The following is a 15957-nucleotide window of genomic DNA, read 5'->3' as shown; positions in this document are numbered from 1 at the left end:
ATCACAAGATGACACTTAAATGTTACTTATTGATAACATTTTAAAATGATCAGAAAACATACTTTTGGTACGTTTTCCGTAATTTTTTAGGTGATTTTTAATACAGGGCATGGTACTTAAAGGTATTGCGATGTAGACGTAACCATTTGCTCAATTACATCGGTGAATATAGTGTTATTATTTTGTATCGTGACCTGTACTTTTAAATTCAACTCCCTGTCTTTATGATAATTAGATAAAAACACACGGTGATCATGCAGTAATAAGGCAATGTCATTGGTTGAATTTATGATTCCTATTGTGATTGGACGAGCGCTTGTCGATATGCTGGATGTTTGGGGTAAAAATCAATAGAACTGCTGTGCAAGCCTGCAGCGCTGCGTGTATTTCCGTCTAGACTGTGCACGTGCTCGTACCACCCGTGACGTTTTGTATCCCGCATGGCAGGTCACGTAAAAAGCACACCAAACCCAACTCTCCACACTTAGATAGATCTAGTGCAGCAGAATATTGGTATTTGCGTTCCATATTTACCAAATCCAACTCGCCAGTAAAAGAAAGCGGTAAGTCTATTTATTTAGTAAGTATTTAATGATAATATTTAAATGATAATAATATGAATTTTGGTACGCCACTGTGTTCGATCTAACTTTACTCCGTTAGTACAGTGGACCTAGCGTAGGTCTAAGTTAAGGCTGATTTGTACTAGTCTATTATTACTAGGGCTGTAACGGTTAAACGGTTAACCGGTTAACCGACCGAACGGCCGGATAAACGTCCGCCGTACATCGTATAAGTTTAACCGTTTTTGTAATGCCAATTACGCAGTCGCAACGGCGCGTCTTCACATCACTTTATTCCCGAAATAGACCGCAACATTTGCTTGCCGAAAATCACATAACAATTGCAAACTTTATCACGCATCCATACAAAAGATTTTTAAGATTGGCGGTACGATTGAAGGGATTATCAAGCGGTATGAGACCCGTGAAGCGCCTATTGTTACCCCGTTCGACAACGTGGCGAGTCTGCATCTAATCCTTTCAAATTTATATTGTATTTAAGCAGTAAACGTTTTCTTTATTATGATGTAATTTCAGTTCAGTGTTCCCTCTAAGGTGCGGGATTCCATTCAACAGACTCAGTAATCCCACAAAGAAAACATTTGTCTGCTGGAAATCCCCGCATCGTTTTCTTGCATTCGCGATAAGTTTATTCTCAATGCACAACGTATACACTTGACTAAAAAAAACTCTGAAAATCAGTAGAGAAATAACCAGTTGTATACGAAAAGTAAGTTGGTACACCTTTCAAATTTTACGAAAGATCGAGCAAAAAACTTTCGAAAAATTCACGCGAAACTGGCATATCGTTCTAAATGCAACTAATGTCATGTAAACAAGGCTCTAGTACACCCAATTATTAATAAAACGTAAGAACACATCTGGTGTTAAGCGGCGAAAAAGTATTTTCTAGAATTTCCAAAATTACGGAGAAAATAATATCCTACCATAGTTTAGTGTATAGCAAATAGCCTAACCACCTCGTCGGTTACGGATCTCACGTAACTACAAAAACACAACTAATTGTATATTGCGAAGTTTACGTTTTCTACAAGAACATGGAAACAATATTAAGCATTTAGTTAATCGTGCCATGTGGCCTTAAACATGTGATTACAAGGTTTACTTTCATGTATCATGTGGATCGATTGTTTTGTTCATGCGGAGGAGTCAGTTGCCTGTTTTACTTACCTAGCTGTTACGGGGATCATATTTTACCTACTTTTCTTAAACGTCTAAGATAATAATTCTCATAACTTAACCGAACCTTTACTGACTGACCTTATTAATTCTAGACCATGAAACGTTCCTTGGCAACATGCCCAAAAAATTGTTAACAACAGGTGTTAGACAGGGGATGGGCTCACAGTTGTTTGGCATGGTACCTTGGAAAATGTAGCCTACCGTAGTTGTAGTATAGTGCAAGCTATTGTTAGGCAGTCTAGGAATGGGGCTTTGCCGAACGTTGTTTCATAAAATCGCATGTTTTTTTTAAGTTAAACTTTTTAATGATTGTAAGACAGATAGATCTCTTTTCATTTTATAACAAAATATGGCTATTCTAACTTGTCATTTCAAAATTTTCATCAGTTTCGTGACAATTTAAATTAAAAAAGTTGTCAGTATTTTGCATCCACAGCTGCGAATATTTTATCGACAGACGCGCCAAATTTTCCGGGGCGTTAACGTTACCCTGGACCCCCACAAGGGGTTCCACCACATGACCCCACCGGGGGACTACCCCACGCCATTATGCTACGCGTGCTAATTGTGTTTGCTGCGCGAACTCCGGCGGGAAATCGACAGGGTGTTCGCGGGAAATTTTACAATGTTTTCCACACTTCCCCCAACCCTCTGCCTACCCCGCCACAATGCACAAATTCAATATATCTGTGACCCATTGTTGTACTTGTAATTGCGTAGGCCTAGCCCTACTACCGTACACTTCTGTAGTAATCGCTTCCTAACAACCAACTTTCCTAACCTTGGCCTAGCTGGTGAAAGCCTTGTAGTCCAACACTCCATATGATCGCTAAGTTCAATACACAATGCCAATATTAAGTAGGCCTAGTAATATTAGGCTTATAACTGCCATACAATGCCTGCGCTGTTACAGTAGGGGCTACGCAATTAACGAGGACATATTTGCTTCAAATATCTCTGTAACAGTTACCGATGAACTGAAAGAGAAACAAAAATCTGTTTAAAACTTCATGAAAACGCGCGATTCGTCTTTTTCAATGCAACGATCGTCAAAACTAAGCAAATACAACCAAATTCTTGACATACGCGTTACGAAAAAACGATACTTGCAGCGCTATTTTGAGAATGTACTTCCGCATCAAAAGTGGTGGCGCTCTTTCGGAATTATAATCTGAGCTATATAACTCTGATATTCGGCGCTTATTTTGAGGCAACAACACGGGTTACGTTTAAACGTTAACCGTTCGGTTAATAGAAGCGGTTAACCGGTTAGTGAATTAACCGGAATGACACAGCCCTAATTATTACTAGGCCTAGCCTAGGCCTATATACCAGGCGCGTATCCAGGATTTTCTAACCCGGGGGGCGCGAATTACTATCTAAGCGGAGCGCCACCATCAGTTGGCGCGGAGCGTACAAGAAAATTTCTGGTTTTGATACCCCCCAGATCACGGGAAATGGCACTTCTTGGGCTTGAAAATGACCAACCAGACGTACACTTTTGCCTGAGAACCAAGTATTTCCCCCAATTTTTTTTTCCATCCAGGGGTAACGTGCACATTATTCGACCTATATCCACTATTCGTCCGCTAATTAGTAATCATTACGTAATATACGTAAGCAGCCAAATTTATATATATACTCGTACAACACAGTACAGCTATAACCGTTGCCTTCATATCACTTACCAGTGTTACCCAGTTGCGCGAAAAACAAGAATTTTTTGGATCTGAAATACTCGAGATATGTACAACTTTTCACTCACTAGCTTTTCTTAAATTGTGTTGTAAGAATTTATGGTTAGTTAGTACCTCCTTTTACCCGCCAACACCCGTTTTTAAGCATGAAAATTCGTCACAATTACGATCTAGTTTAAATACGTCTGTTGCCGCCAAGAAAACTCAGTGAAATGATTGTCGCCCTCTACTTTGGTAGGAGGTCGAATAATAGATTATAAAATTATGGAGCTATCCAATATTTGACCGCAGTAAAATTTGTGCGGTCGAATACTTAAACCATAAAAATACATCGTGTATTTTATTCGACCATTCGAAAACAGTTAATTTCCTACTAAGTTAAGAACTTTTTAGGATAAAGCAAACTCAATGAACTAATTTCACATGTTAAATATTGATTTAGGATCATGATGTGAATCATATAGTTATTTTAAACTGCTAGGTATTCTAGAATGGCCACACGTTTTGTTGATTGTTATCAACGGTATGAATTAGTATGGAGTATTATCCGAAAGGTTTTTCGAGGTTACATTCTCTTCAAATTGTATTCCGCAAAAATTGATAAATAGAGTGTCATCCCCAGCCCCCCCTCCCCTCCCCAAATTCCCCCCTCCAATTGCAACACAAACGTGATGTACTATTTTTTATGAAATTTATGATGAAGACAATCATAGTAATATCCATTATATAATATAATTGAGCAATTCTTTTATATATTGTATTCTTAGATGTTGAGAGCTCGAAGGCCACGACCTCCCTACAGGGCCTATTCACAAGAAAATCTGGTAGAGGCCTTAAATAAAATACAAAATGGGGGCAATAGTGTTAGAGCTACTTCAAAACAGTACAACATTCCCAAGACGACCCTGCTGGATAAGTTGAGTGGCAGACGTCCCGTCTATACTACACAGGGGCCAAAACCAGTAATGACACCTGAAGAAGAGACGTGGTTGGAAAAATGGTTATTAAGTATGTCAAAGATAGGCTATGGCCAAACCAGAAGAGAGCTATGTCTAACGGTCAAGAAAATACTTGATGACGATGGGAGAAAAAACCCGTTCAAAGACAATATGCCAGGTAACTAGACGAGGGAGTGGGTGGAGAAAGTCAATGAAATATAGAGATCTTAAACTTCAAGAAGATTCACAACACATTTTCAGTCTAATATTAATAAACTAATTCTTCTTTTTCAGGTCCTCAGTGGGTAAGAGCGTTTATGAGACGTCACCCGAAAATTTCGGAGAGGGCAGGCGAGGCTCTGGGGAAGGAAAGGGCAATGCTAAGTAGCAGTAAACTGGAAGAGTGGTTTGCAAAGTTTGAAGAATTCATGGCATCTGATGAAATAATAGATGGTAAAGAAATCCTTAGTGATCCCCGTCGTCTGTTCAACTGTGACGAGAGCGGTTTTCCGCTGGTAGGAAAAGCAGAGAAGGTTCTCGCCCCACGAGGAACCAAAAATGTGTACCAGTTTAGTAACAGTGATAAGCACCAGATGAATGCGGCTGGTTTCTACATCGAACCTATGCTGATTTTTCCAAACACCAGATTTCGGTACAATCCACTCGACGGTGCCCCTGACACGTGGTGTGTTGGGAGAATCGGAAATGGCTGGATGAACAGTGAGGTCTTCTATGAGTGGATTACTAACCACTTTGTTCCGGAGGTGCAGCAAAAGAAGATACCTTTTGATATAGTCCTCTTCATTGACGGCCACTCGTCTCATGTGACTTACGCTACGGCCACCTTCTGTGCCGAAAATGAGGTGATCCTTTATTGCTTACCGGCACATTCCTCACACGTATTGCAGCCATGTGATTTATCACTTTTTAAGAGCCTCAAATCTGCATGGAAGATACACACCAAAACATGGAAAGCAAACCATGTAGGTCAGACTATAACTAAAATGCAGTTTGCATCAGTATTCGCGGGGGCATGGAAAAGCGCCAGTACGGTGAAAAACGCAAATAACGGTTTCGAATCAGCTGGTCTTTTCCCTCTGGACTCTGGCAGATTTGACAGGGACAAGCTGATACCATCAAGTATCTTTCTTAAGAGTCCTGACTCTACACCCCAAACAGGTACGACAGCCGTCCTTGCAGCAGGATGCAGTATCGCCAAGAAGAGTACAGCATATGAGACGGCACTGAGAGTGTTAGAAGAATCCATGACGGAAGAAAAGGTATGGCTATTCAAGCGACGCCTAAACGAAGGCTACGATTTTGACACTGATACCTTATACAACGCATGGAAAAAAATTAAACTCCAAGCTGATGGTAGCAACACCAACAACATCCAGGCAGCAACTGGTAGCAACACCACTGATGAAGTCCAGGCAGCAACTGGTATAAATACCGATAACTTCCAGGCAGCAACTAGTAGCAATACCATTGACGACCATCACCACGCCATCACTACTCCATCTCCAGCGGCGAAAAAGCGAACAAACGTAAGTGAGGCACTTGTTTTAAGCACTTGAGATACCCCACCGCTCAACCAGGTCGCCCCCAAAATGAAAAACGTAAGCCGCTCCCTCATGCCATATCCGGCAAAGTATTTATTCAGTACTTGGAGGATAAAAAGAGGGAAAAAGAAATCGAAGAAACACGGAAGCGAATAAACCGTGAAAAAAAGAGCTGCAAAGAAGGCAAAGAATGAAGCCACAAAGAAGACACCACAAAGAAAACGCACCACCGAGGAAGTAGATGAGCAGAGAGAAATTGATGAAAACATGTGTGCAAAATGTAAGAAGCCGTACGAGGACGACGATGATAACTGGATTGGTTGCGAATTTTGTGAGAGATGGTTCCACAAGGAATGCACAGACATAATGGATGCAGCAGAGCTGTCTGACACTGAGCTGAGTGAACTGGAATGGCAGTGCGACCATTGCATGGAAAAGTAGTTCATTGAGGGGCACATTCAGAGAATTGTAAGGTGGGGGGGGGGGGGGCATAAGCACTGTTTGAAATGGGTTTTACGGGTTTTATCATAGCAAATTCTGATTTTTTTCCCACAGATTTCGAACACTGCGCGAAGTCAATAAGGGGCTTATTCTTCCACACCTATTTTTCTTTTTAAAATTCTTTTTCATTTGTTTCTATTTTTCCAGTTTTTAGTAATCTACTGGCAATTATTTTACTTCTACATTCCTGAACAAATACTGGCAATAAACTTTACACCTCAATATATATTATTTTTCTATTTTCATTCATTCTTTTTTGAAAGTCATTTTTTTACCGCTGCGTACGTATCTTGCCAGGTTATTAATAAATGTTAGTCTAAAAATACTGGTGCATAATGCATTTTCGTTGTGCAATAAATTTCAGATTCATCGTTGTTATAAAAAACTTTTTATAAATGAATGTTATTATTTGATGTTATTGTTATTATTGTCAAACTTGGTGTTTAAAAAACAGGTTCCATTTTATATTTTATCATTCATATTAAATTTTCTGTCCAATTAATTGAAATGCTTATACTTACTGAAATTAATATAAATGCTTGAAATTTCCAATTCCTTTGATATGCACAATATTTGATATGCAAAAAATATTTAATAATTTTCTTTCATCACATTTTTCTGCAATTATATAATGGGGGTATTCAATCAATTTATATTAATTAAATAATTGACTTTTTTTATTAAGCATAGCAAATTTCTTCCAATGATATTCTTTCCAAACTTTGCAGCTGTATTCCATTTTGATGGCATATCCCTTTCAATATAACAAACAGAATTACAAATCAGAATAATTATAATTAATGATTGAAAAATGTGTCGGTTGTTCTTCAAAACTCTTTACTATATGATAATTGTATTCATCAATAATTCAATATTACTACATTTCATTTCCATTTACCATATGAACTTTTATACATATAAACCTTTAAATATAATTGATCTTCGTTAAGATCAAAGTTGACCTATTATAGGCCTATGCACTGAATTTTTGATACTTGATATCTCTTTCTTAACGTACAGTTAATGTTTTGTTCCAATATTTCTCTGCATATTTCAGCTATTATTTTCAATAAAATTGAAAGTGTATTGATGTCTTTCAGTTCCTTTTCTATATTAGCATACATGTACTCGTGATTTTCCTAGCATGAAAATGGAGAAAACTATACCCCTTAATTACTCAAAAAGCATTAAGTAACAAATAAAAACGTGCAACAATAGAGGCATGAAATATAAAGAATAGAAATACCGATATTTTTGATGAACCAAGTACAAATATTGTCATATTTTGGTAAAATAATAGCACACTATACAGGGAAGACGGAGCCCATTTTTCAATGGGGGGGGGGGGGGTAAAGCAAAGTGGGGAAAGGAGTGCACTACCAAGTAACTTACTTGAACATTCTGTATCGATCTCTCTTTTCTGAAACTTTTATCTCCAATGGGGAGGGGGGCACATAAAGTCATCTTCACTGTGAAATAAGTGTAGCAAAAAGTGGGGGTCTGCCTCCCATGTACCTAACCTCCTCCCTACCTAACCACCTCCCTCCCTGCTACACCCTCTTTGTTTCATAGTTTGGTAATGGTTTAAAGAGAGAAAACGGCTGGCCATAAATTAACAGGCTAACATCATTATTCATGTATATATATTAGGTGGTCGAATCGTGAATAATGCTGGTCGAATTCTGCATTCATGCGGTCGTATTCTGCCCATGAAATATCATCAAATATATTTTGTGGTATACTGCAAGTACAAAAGACAATATTTTAATTCTTTTTAATAATCAATAGTATATGCAACAATCCTGTATTATAAACTAAAAAATATTTTTTTATTTCGTTTCGCGAAAGTAGGAAAGCAAAATGTGTTAAACGGTCGTATACTATGCACGCTACCCCATAACCTTTTTGAAGATTGTCACCAGTCACATCATGTTCGACCTCATTGCATGTCCTATGGATCATTGCTTTTGTAGGTGATTCTACGTCACGGCCCACAATATCCAAAAGCCCCACTTTTGAAGGTTTTAAGCCCATTATTTGTTGAGAATTTGAGAATTCACATTTCTCGTGAATAAAATCACTTCAAAACATACCCATAAAGTTGCACAAAATTCAATCTATGGACAACCAATATAGAAAAAACCTCCTTCAACCCCTAACAGACAGGTCAAAATTGCACGAGTAGAGGAAAGTATGATGAAGAATGCTTGTCAGGAAAGTTTTTGAAAATTCAGACACAGTTAATTTATTGGTGTACAAATAGCCTATTAAAACCTCTTATAATGGCTATTATAAAACTTGGTTGAAGGAAATGAAAAATAGCAGATATTTCCGATATCAGGTATATCGAAACCGAACACTACACACATAGGCGTAGGTCCCATAGGAGGCGGGGGCTGCAGCCCCCCCCCCCCCCGCAACCAAATTTTTCCCATTTTCTTCGGGAACCTACTTAAAGAAAAATAAATAGCAACGAATAGCTTAAAAATGATCTCCTTGGTAATTAAAATAAAGTTCTAAGCTTGGCCGACATAACTACTGTAAAAGAGAGTTTTGACATAAATGGATCTGTATGCTTTTTCTCCATCTACATTTCGTTGTTTACATTAGCATCCGGCGGTATACTGTGTAACTTTCACGGACCGTAAGGTACACGATGCCATGCAATGTAATGACCGATGCTTGCTTGTATGATAGTGGCATCGATATATTGAACGCGCGCGAAAAATTTTGCCGGGCTTTTCTTCGGGCAAGTCATTACAGCCCCCAAATCCAATTGGGCTCTTACGCCTTTGACTACACACATAGACAGTTTTTGAGGCTGTTCATCGTGGAACATGCATTTCAATGCTCACTGATACGATGTTATATCTGCTCTTTGCTTTACAAATTCGTACAGGCGTGTAGCGAGTAATTGCCAAGGGAGGGGCGAAGCCGGTAGGCAAACTATCTAAGCGAAGCGCCACCATGAGTTGGCGCGAAGCGTACAATAAAAATTTTGGCCGAAAATGCCTCCCAGATCGCTGGAAATGACACTTCCCAGGCCTTGTAAGTTGCATCTAAGCATTGTCTATTTTGAAATTACTAGCGATGTCAAAAAGAAAATTTGCTCGGGGGGGGGGGGCGGTCGCCCCCTTCCCGAAATGCGTCATGTTCCCCGACGACTCGGTCGAGTTCAAGACCAGCCACAGTTGGTTCCATATAGCACAATCGTACAATTGTTTAAGGCGTCCATACACACACACGCGTTGTGATAACCATATATAGTATTTATATAGATACATTAGTGAGAGAGGGAAAATGGAAACTTCAAAAATGGAGTTGTCGGTGTAAGGGGTAGGGTGAGGCGCACACCCGCTCCGTAATCCTTGATCTGTCACTGGCTACCCTGTGTATATAATAGGGATCAGCGCTTTAACTATGACTGTTCCTCTTTCTCTTCCCGAGGTCTTGGCTATCTTCTACTCCCTCCTTTTCTGGTTTTTCTCTCTTGTTCTTTTTCTTTTCCCTTTTTCCTCTCCTCCTTTCCTTTTTCCCCCCTCCTTTTCCCTTTTTCTTCTCTTTTTTTTCTCTCCTCTTTTCCTGACCCGGGGTGCGCGTGCCCCCAACGCCCCCCCCCCCGGATACGCGCCTGTATACAGTATTGCGAAGTTAGGAACTCTGCTAAGATCGGACACCCTCATGTTCGTAATATTACAGCAAGGGAAATTAAAACCTACCAGTTTTCAAATATGTAATAAAATCATAAATAAATTCAATGTTAGGTCACAAAATTTTACGATCTTCCCACAAAAAATGACCTTTGAAAAATATTTCCGTCAGGTATTTCAACATTGTGTTAACTAGGCTAGAATGGAACCTCGCAAAACTCAACACTTTTACCAATCAACCACAATTTTCGGTGAATAAAATGAATATATTATGAATTGAAGGTAAGAATTAGACCAGTCTATTTCAAATATTTAATGCCTATCAACTTTTGGCCACCATTTTAGTTGGCCGTTCGAATTATACTCCGACATTGTCTACCTAGACATAGGCTAGGCTGAGCCAATATTTTCCTGTACAGAAAATAAAAAAATTTCCGTAAAAAATTTACCGGAATTTCCGAAACTTTCACAATTGATATCTGCTGAGCAGATCAAATGAAGGGTGAATTTTGTTTCACACGGGTATTTCCTCAGTGGAATGGTTGAAAATCCTCTCATATTCTGTTTCTAAACTGTGTAGGGTCCATTTAGTAATACTACTAGTACTAGGCTAGTTGTACTCGTAAGTAATATATTACAGCAAGAGTAATGCGAAGTTAGGAACAATGCATAGTCTGAACACCTTCATTTTCGTAATATTTCAGCATGAGAAAAATAAATACCTACCAGTTCAAATATATGTAATAAAGGCTCCAGCCAGGCCTAGTTGCATTAATACCCCGCCACAATTTACCTGCACCCTGTAGGCCTAGGTGGCTGCTAGGTGGCTGCATTCTTAAATGGCTACGTTCTTGATAACGATGCAATCGTAGCCACTATCCCTACTTCCCTCTGACTCGGAATTATTTTCTACTGTTCCCTGTACAAAATGATACACACAAATGAGAAAGATGCAACTGGACCCACCCTAGCCACACTTCCTACACATTCAGATTTAAACAATTTTTAAACATTTTTCTGTATCAAAAGATAGGCAGAAATTCGAATGCTGGAATTGGAGCCATCTAGCCACTCTTTCTACTCCCCTCACATTTTTCTTTATTAAAAGATAGGCAGAAATGAGACCGATGCAATCAGAGCCATGGTAGCCACATTTTCTACTTCCCTCGGTCTTTAATAGAATGCAAAAGGATAGGCAGAAAGGAAAACCAAGCCATCGTAGCCACTATCCTTACTCCCCTCCGACTTAAAATTTTCTTTAACATTTGTTTGTATAAAAAATAGGCCGCAATGAAAACGATGGAATTAAAGCCATCTAATAAGCACTCTGCCTGGGACCCTCAGACTTAGAATAATTTTCAACATATCTATGAAAAAGTTTCTGGGATACAAGGAAAAAATGCCAATATTTGAAAGATGTTTATTTCAGTTTGTATTGTCTCTGTTTAGACCAAGTGAGAAAAAAAAATTAGGAGGCCCTTCTTTAATTTTTTAAATGGCCGCCCGACACATTTTTGGAGACTACCACCTGCCAGGTTAATTTTTAACTTTTTTCTTCAAAATATATAGACTCCAATGTGATGTACATACTAATAAACTATTTGCACATCATTACGGAGTGATGCTGAAGTCTGTTGAAAAATACTATTTTTTAAATGATTTTTTCCAAAAGAAGTTTATTAAAGTATTGTAGTGATTTCAGTGTGGTGACAAACTACATTTTCTCACATTAACTTGTTTACACCCATTGTAGTATATATGACTTTAATGAAAGAGTCTTATGTAGTCTTTGTAATCTGTACTCCTGAGAATCTGTAAGTGTTAATTAAAAAAACCTAATGAGCCATAAGAATAAGTTTATCTTATCTTGATTTAAAAGCTTGCGAAAGTTTTACTGCATGCTCTTATAGTACTAATATTCTGCCCTCTCTATTGTGCACAACCCTGAACAATGCATTCCAAACCAAGTCAAATGACCCTACAAATTTCAGTATCAAAATTCAATTGTGCCTTTCAGCTCCTGTCTATAATATAATACAACAAATTATAAAGCTAACTCAACAATCAAAACCAGTAAACCATAAGCACATGAAAAAAAATGCTCATGACAACTATTTTCCAATTTCTTCACAGATAACAGGAAAAGTTTCAGCCGAAGCAACCTACACCATCATTGGCATAGATAACAAGAGTAAGTTCAATTGACATAGATAATTTCCTCATCACACATGAGCATTAGTGTCCTTCCTTACAAGAAAATTGACATCCTCACGAATCACCATATGTAATAGAAATTTGAACAAAACACCACCCTACTATTCAAGTTAAAATCAGATATGGTTCAGTTGTAGGTTAACAGCAAATTGAAAGTTTTGGAAGAAAAAACAGCCTTCCGTTACCTTTGTTTTCACTTTCTGTAAAACAATCAGAAATATCTTGGTTATTTGCGGACCATTAACAATCACTCGAATGTTCAACAATATTGTGTGATTTGTTCATAATCTGGTGACCTCAAATTCACTCAAATTCAAGCATTAAATGAAACTCTGTGAACCAAGATTCATATATATCATTTTTAGCTCATACCTACAGATTTCATGGTACAATGTTCAGGATTTGTCACGATATTATTGTGGAAGTGTTACTTTCAGGTTGTTCATGAATTTAAGATCAAAGGTCAACTAAGGGTCTTTTGTGGCCAGGGCCATGGCCCTATATTTTCAATAAGACTCTTAATTGATGGCCTCCAAATTACCTTCGAAATAGTTGCCACCAAATGTTGACTATATGTACGAAGTTACATGTTCATACCAAGTTTCATGTTGATTCAACAATGTCTAGTAATTTGCTTCTGGTGAGCAAAAACTTGACTTGCAAATTTTCAGCACAATGTACTAAGCTTCATGTTGATCCAACAATGTCTGGTAATTTGACCTCAAATGACCCCTGGGGACCCTCGGAATTTTCAGCACGAAATGTGCTTTTTACGTGATCCGCCATGCGGGATACAAAACGTCACGGCCAAACGGCACTACCGAACCATCCCAGCACGACTTGTGGACTACATGTACCAAGTTTCATGTTCATCCAGCAATGTCTAGTTTGAGCCCCAAAAATGCCAGGGCCTAAACATTTATAGGGCCCAAAGAGTTTTGATCTATGACACATACCTAACATATGTATCAAGTTTGATCCAATTCCATTCAATACTTTTTGAGTTATGGACGTTTGTTACGAACAAGGAACAAAAGAAAAAGGAACAGAATATAGAAGGAGAGACATGATGATTTCTTAAGCTGCTCTCCCGCAACTAAAAATGTACCCTGGTTCACATCATATCTGCTCTGACCAGGGGACAGTAAAACTTGATTTGAATTTCAGCTTGAAACTTCTCCAAACATGCCTCTGTCACCTTTTGCTGATGGATGATTATCAGTAAACATGCAAGTGTACCTTCCGAACTGTGTCCGACAACCTTCTCCCTGTCCTTAGAAGGAGACACATTATCTTGAGTGTTTTCCTTTACCTAGGAAACAAATTCATCTGCCCTAGTTTATTTACTTTTATTTCTTCTCAAATTTCAGACTAGACAATATCTCCATCATCACAGAGTGCGGGAACACCTTCGACCTACCTTCCAGTCTGCTTGAAGTCACTGGCCTTGACCTTATTGACATGACTCCGCTTCAATGTCAATTGACAGTGGAAGGAGATAAGGTCAAGAAGATTCAGTTTGAGTATCCTGTTACTACAGCAGTATAGTTGAAAGTCCAAATAAGAAACTGATGACTAGAGGTTATTTCTGGACAAAATTGTCCCCTGATTGACCGTTATTTGGTCATCTGTATAATCCCAGTCTTCTCGAAGTCACTGGCTTTGACCTTATTAACATGACTCCGCTTCAATGTCAATTGACAATAGAAAATAAAGTCAAAGATAAACAGTTTACCCTGTTGGTACAGGTGTATATTTAGCAAGTCAAAATAAGAAACTGACAACCAGGGGCTCGAGCCGTAGGAATCTATGCAATCATGAGTGCATGTGTGTGTGTGCGTGTATGGTTATGTGACATGTGTGTGTGACACAAAGCTTGTAAGTAGGTTTTCTTGGCACTCCAAAAGTGGATTGAGGTCATACTTGGTACAGAAGTTGCCCATCATTAGTAGACGATCTCTATTTATTTTGGTTCCAATATCATGAATATTTATGAGTGGGCAAGGCTTAGAGCGAATTCTCTAAAATGTCAATATCTCGGCAACTGCATATCCGATTTTGATCAAACTTGTTTTGATGGCATTGGTAGGTGGTTTGGTACGTTTGTGTGGTACGAAAATTCTGAAGGGGCGAAACGTAGTGCAATTTTGCTCATGACCAGCCGTTATTTGTTTTTACAAAAGTAGCTCCTGTTATTTGGTCATCTATATAATCAGATTAAACATTCGTTTTTACAAACTATTACTGTTCCATTAGACACGGTTTTCCATAACATGTAATACACTTCTTCATTTTGAAACTATATGCAAAAGACAGCTGTGTAAATACAAAGTGAAAAATATTCATGTACAAAGTTTTTACTGAAGTTATTCACTACATATCATAATTCCAGTCTTATCAAACTGTCTATTTCAAAATAAATTATTTTGTATTCCTTGCCAAAGGCTCAAAGTATCTATGCAATCATGATTGTGTGACAGGATGTCCTCCTGTAGGTATGAATACAGGTTCTACAAAACCTGTATTCTTGACTTCTGTTGAACATGCCATGTAACAATTCAGTAAATCTAGATAAATGGTATTTTTTCGCAAAAATGAGTATCTTAAGCAAGTGTACAACAATGAAACTTTCTACATACGGTTCGATAAGAAGCCTACCAGACAACGTTAGTAGTGACCTCATTCTGTTTGTGAACACCACCATTCAAAAATGCGGTGTTTACAGATTTCTGGTTATTACGTGCAGTATTCACATATACCTTTCATTATCTTGGGCAGCCTCAAGGAAGTAGTCTACCCCTATTGTTTATTTATTGTTCCAGTAATCCAGTAATAAGAGAGGTTCAAATTAATTTTTCCACATGAAGCACAGCTATGGTCAAACTTCATATTTGGTGGATAGGTCCACAATCAGTGGCGGCTGTGCATGATATTTATTCAGAGAGAACAAACCGCAGGGGGGCTTTTACCTTCACAACATATCATTTTATACTTCCCCAGTCTTCTCAACCGATTCTTTCCCCCAAAATAGTACTTATTTATAATGTGTGCTCCAAAAGTCACCTGTATTTCAACTAACAAATTTATATCACCTTGTCGACATGTAATTTCCAACACATTCCTGCCATTTAGTCTTTAGACAGACTATGACATTGTTATTGTTTAAGTTTCTTTTTATATTCCTTTTACATCATTTGTTCTTCCTTATTTTTATGTTTATAGTTCTATCAGCCATTTCTACAATAGTGTTGAAATAAAACGAGCCTATAAAACAAACAATTACGACTATGTCATTTCTGTACATGTTAATATGTTGAAAATGCTGAAAATTTGAGGTCAAATTACTAGATATTGTTGGATCAGCATGAAACTTGGTACCTTTAGCCAACATTTCTTGCTGCAAAAAGGGGAGGTCATTTTACTAGACATTCATTCATGCTTGAATAGAATCCTCAAATTTGATTGGTGTTATCGTGAGGTTATCTAACAAATAATCAACGCTCTGTGTTTAATGCTATCGCTGGATGCACTCTGGCTTCGCTTGTATTAAACCCAGAGCATTGATTATTCTATATATAACCTCACTCTAGACATTGAAATAAACCGTAATTGTTAGATCAACATGAAAC

General features: G+C 38.1%; 1 protein-coding gene and 1 long non-coding RNA gene across 2 annotated transcripts; both read left to right on the top strand.

The window, feature by feature from the left end:
• The first annotated feature begins 431 nt into the window (after positions 1–431).
• LOC139976135 (uncharacterized) lies at positions 432–15645 on the top strand. The gene is made up of 3 exons (XR_011796010.1): positions 432–563; positions 12248–12305; positions 13699–15645. It is a non-coding gene; the product is annotated as an uncharacterized lncRNA (long non-coding RNA).
• On the top strand, positions 3622–7239 carry LOC139976128 (uncharacterized). The gene is made up of 2 exons (XM_071984574.1): positions 3622–4579; positions 4696–7239. The coding sequence occupies exons 1-2, from the start codon at positions 4231–4233 to the stop codon at positions 5976–5978; spliced, it is 1632 nt and encodes a 543-aa protein (XP_071840675.1). The 5' UTR covers positions 3622–4230; the 3' UTR covers positions 5979–7239.
• Positions 15646–15957: the final 312 nt, after the last annotated feature.

Source organism: Apostichopus japonicus, chromosome 11, assembly GCF_037975245.1.
Source record: "Apostichopus japonicus isolate 1M-3 chromosome 11, ASM3797524v1, whole genome shotgun sequence".
Lineage (NCBI taxonomy): Eukaryota > Metazoa > Echinodermata > Holothuroidea > Aspidochirotida > Stichopodidae > Apostichopus > Apostichopus japonicus.
This window is presented reverse-complemented; position numbering and strand designations above follow the sequence as displayed.

Bases quoted from the DNA above. Each gene is read 5' to 3' on its own strand.
- LOC139976128 (XM_071984574.1), top strand. From the start codon at position 4,231: ATGTTGAGAGCTCGAAGGCCACGACCTCCCTACAGGGCCTATTCACAA. The intron at 4,580-4,695 runs GTAACTAGACGA...CTTCTTTTTCAG, and splicing joins GTTCAAAGACAATATGCCAG to GTCCTCAGTGGGTAAGAGCG.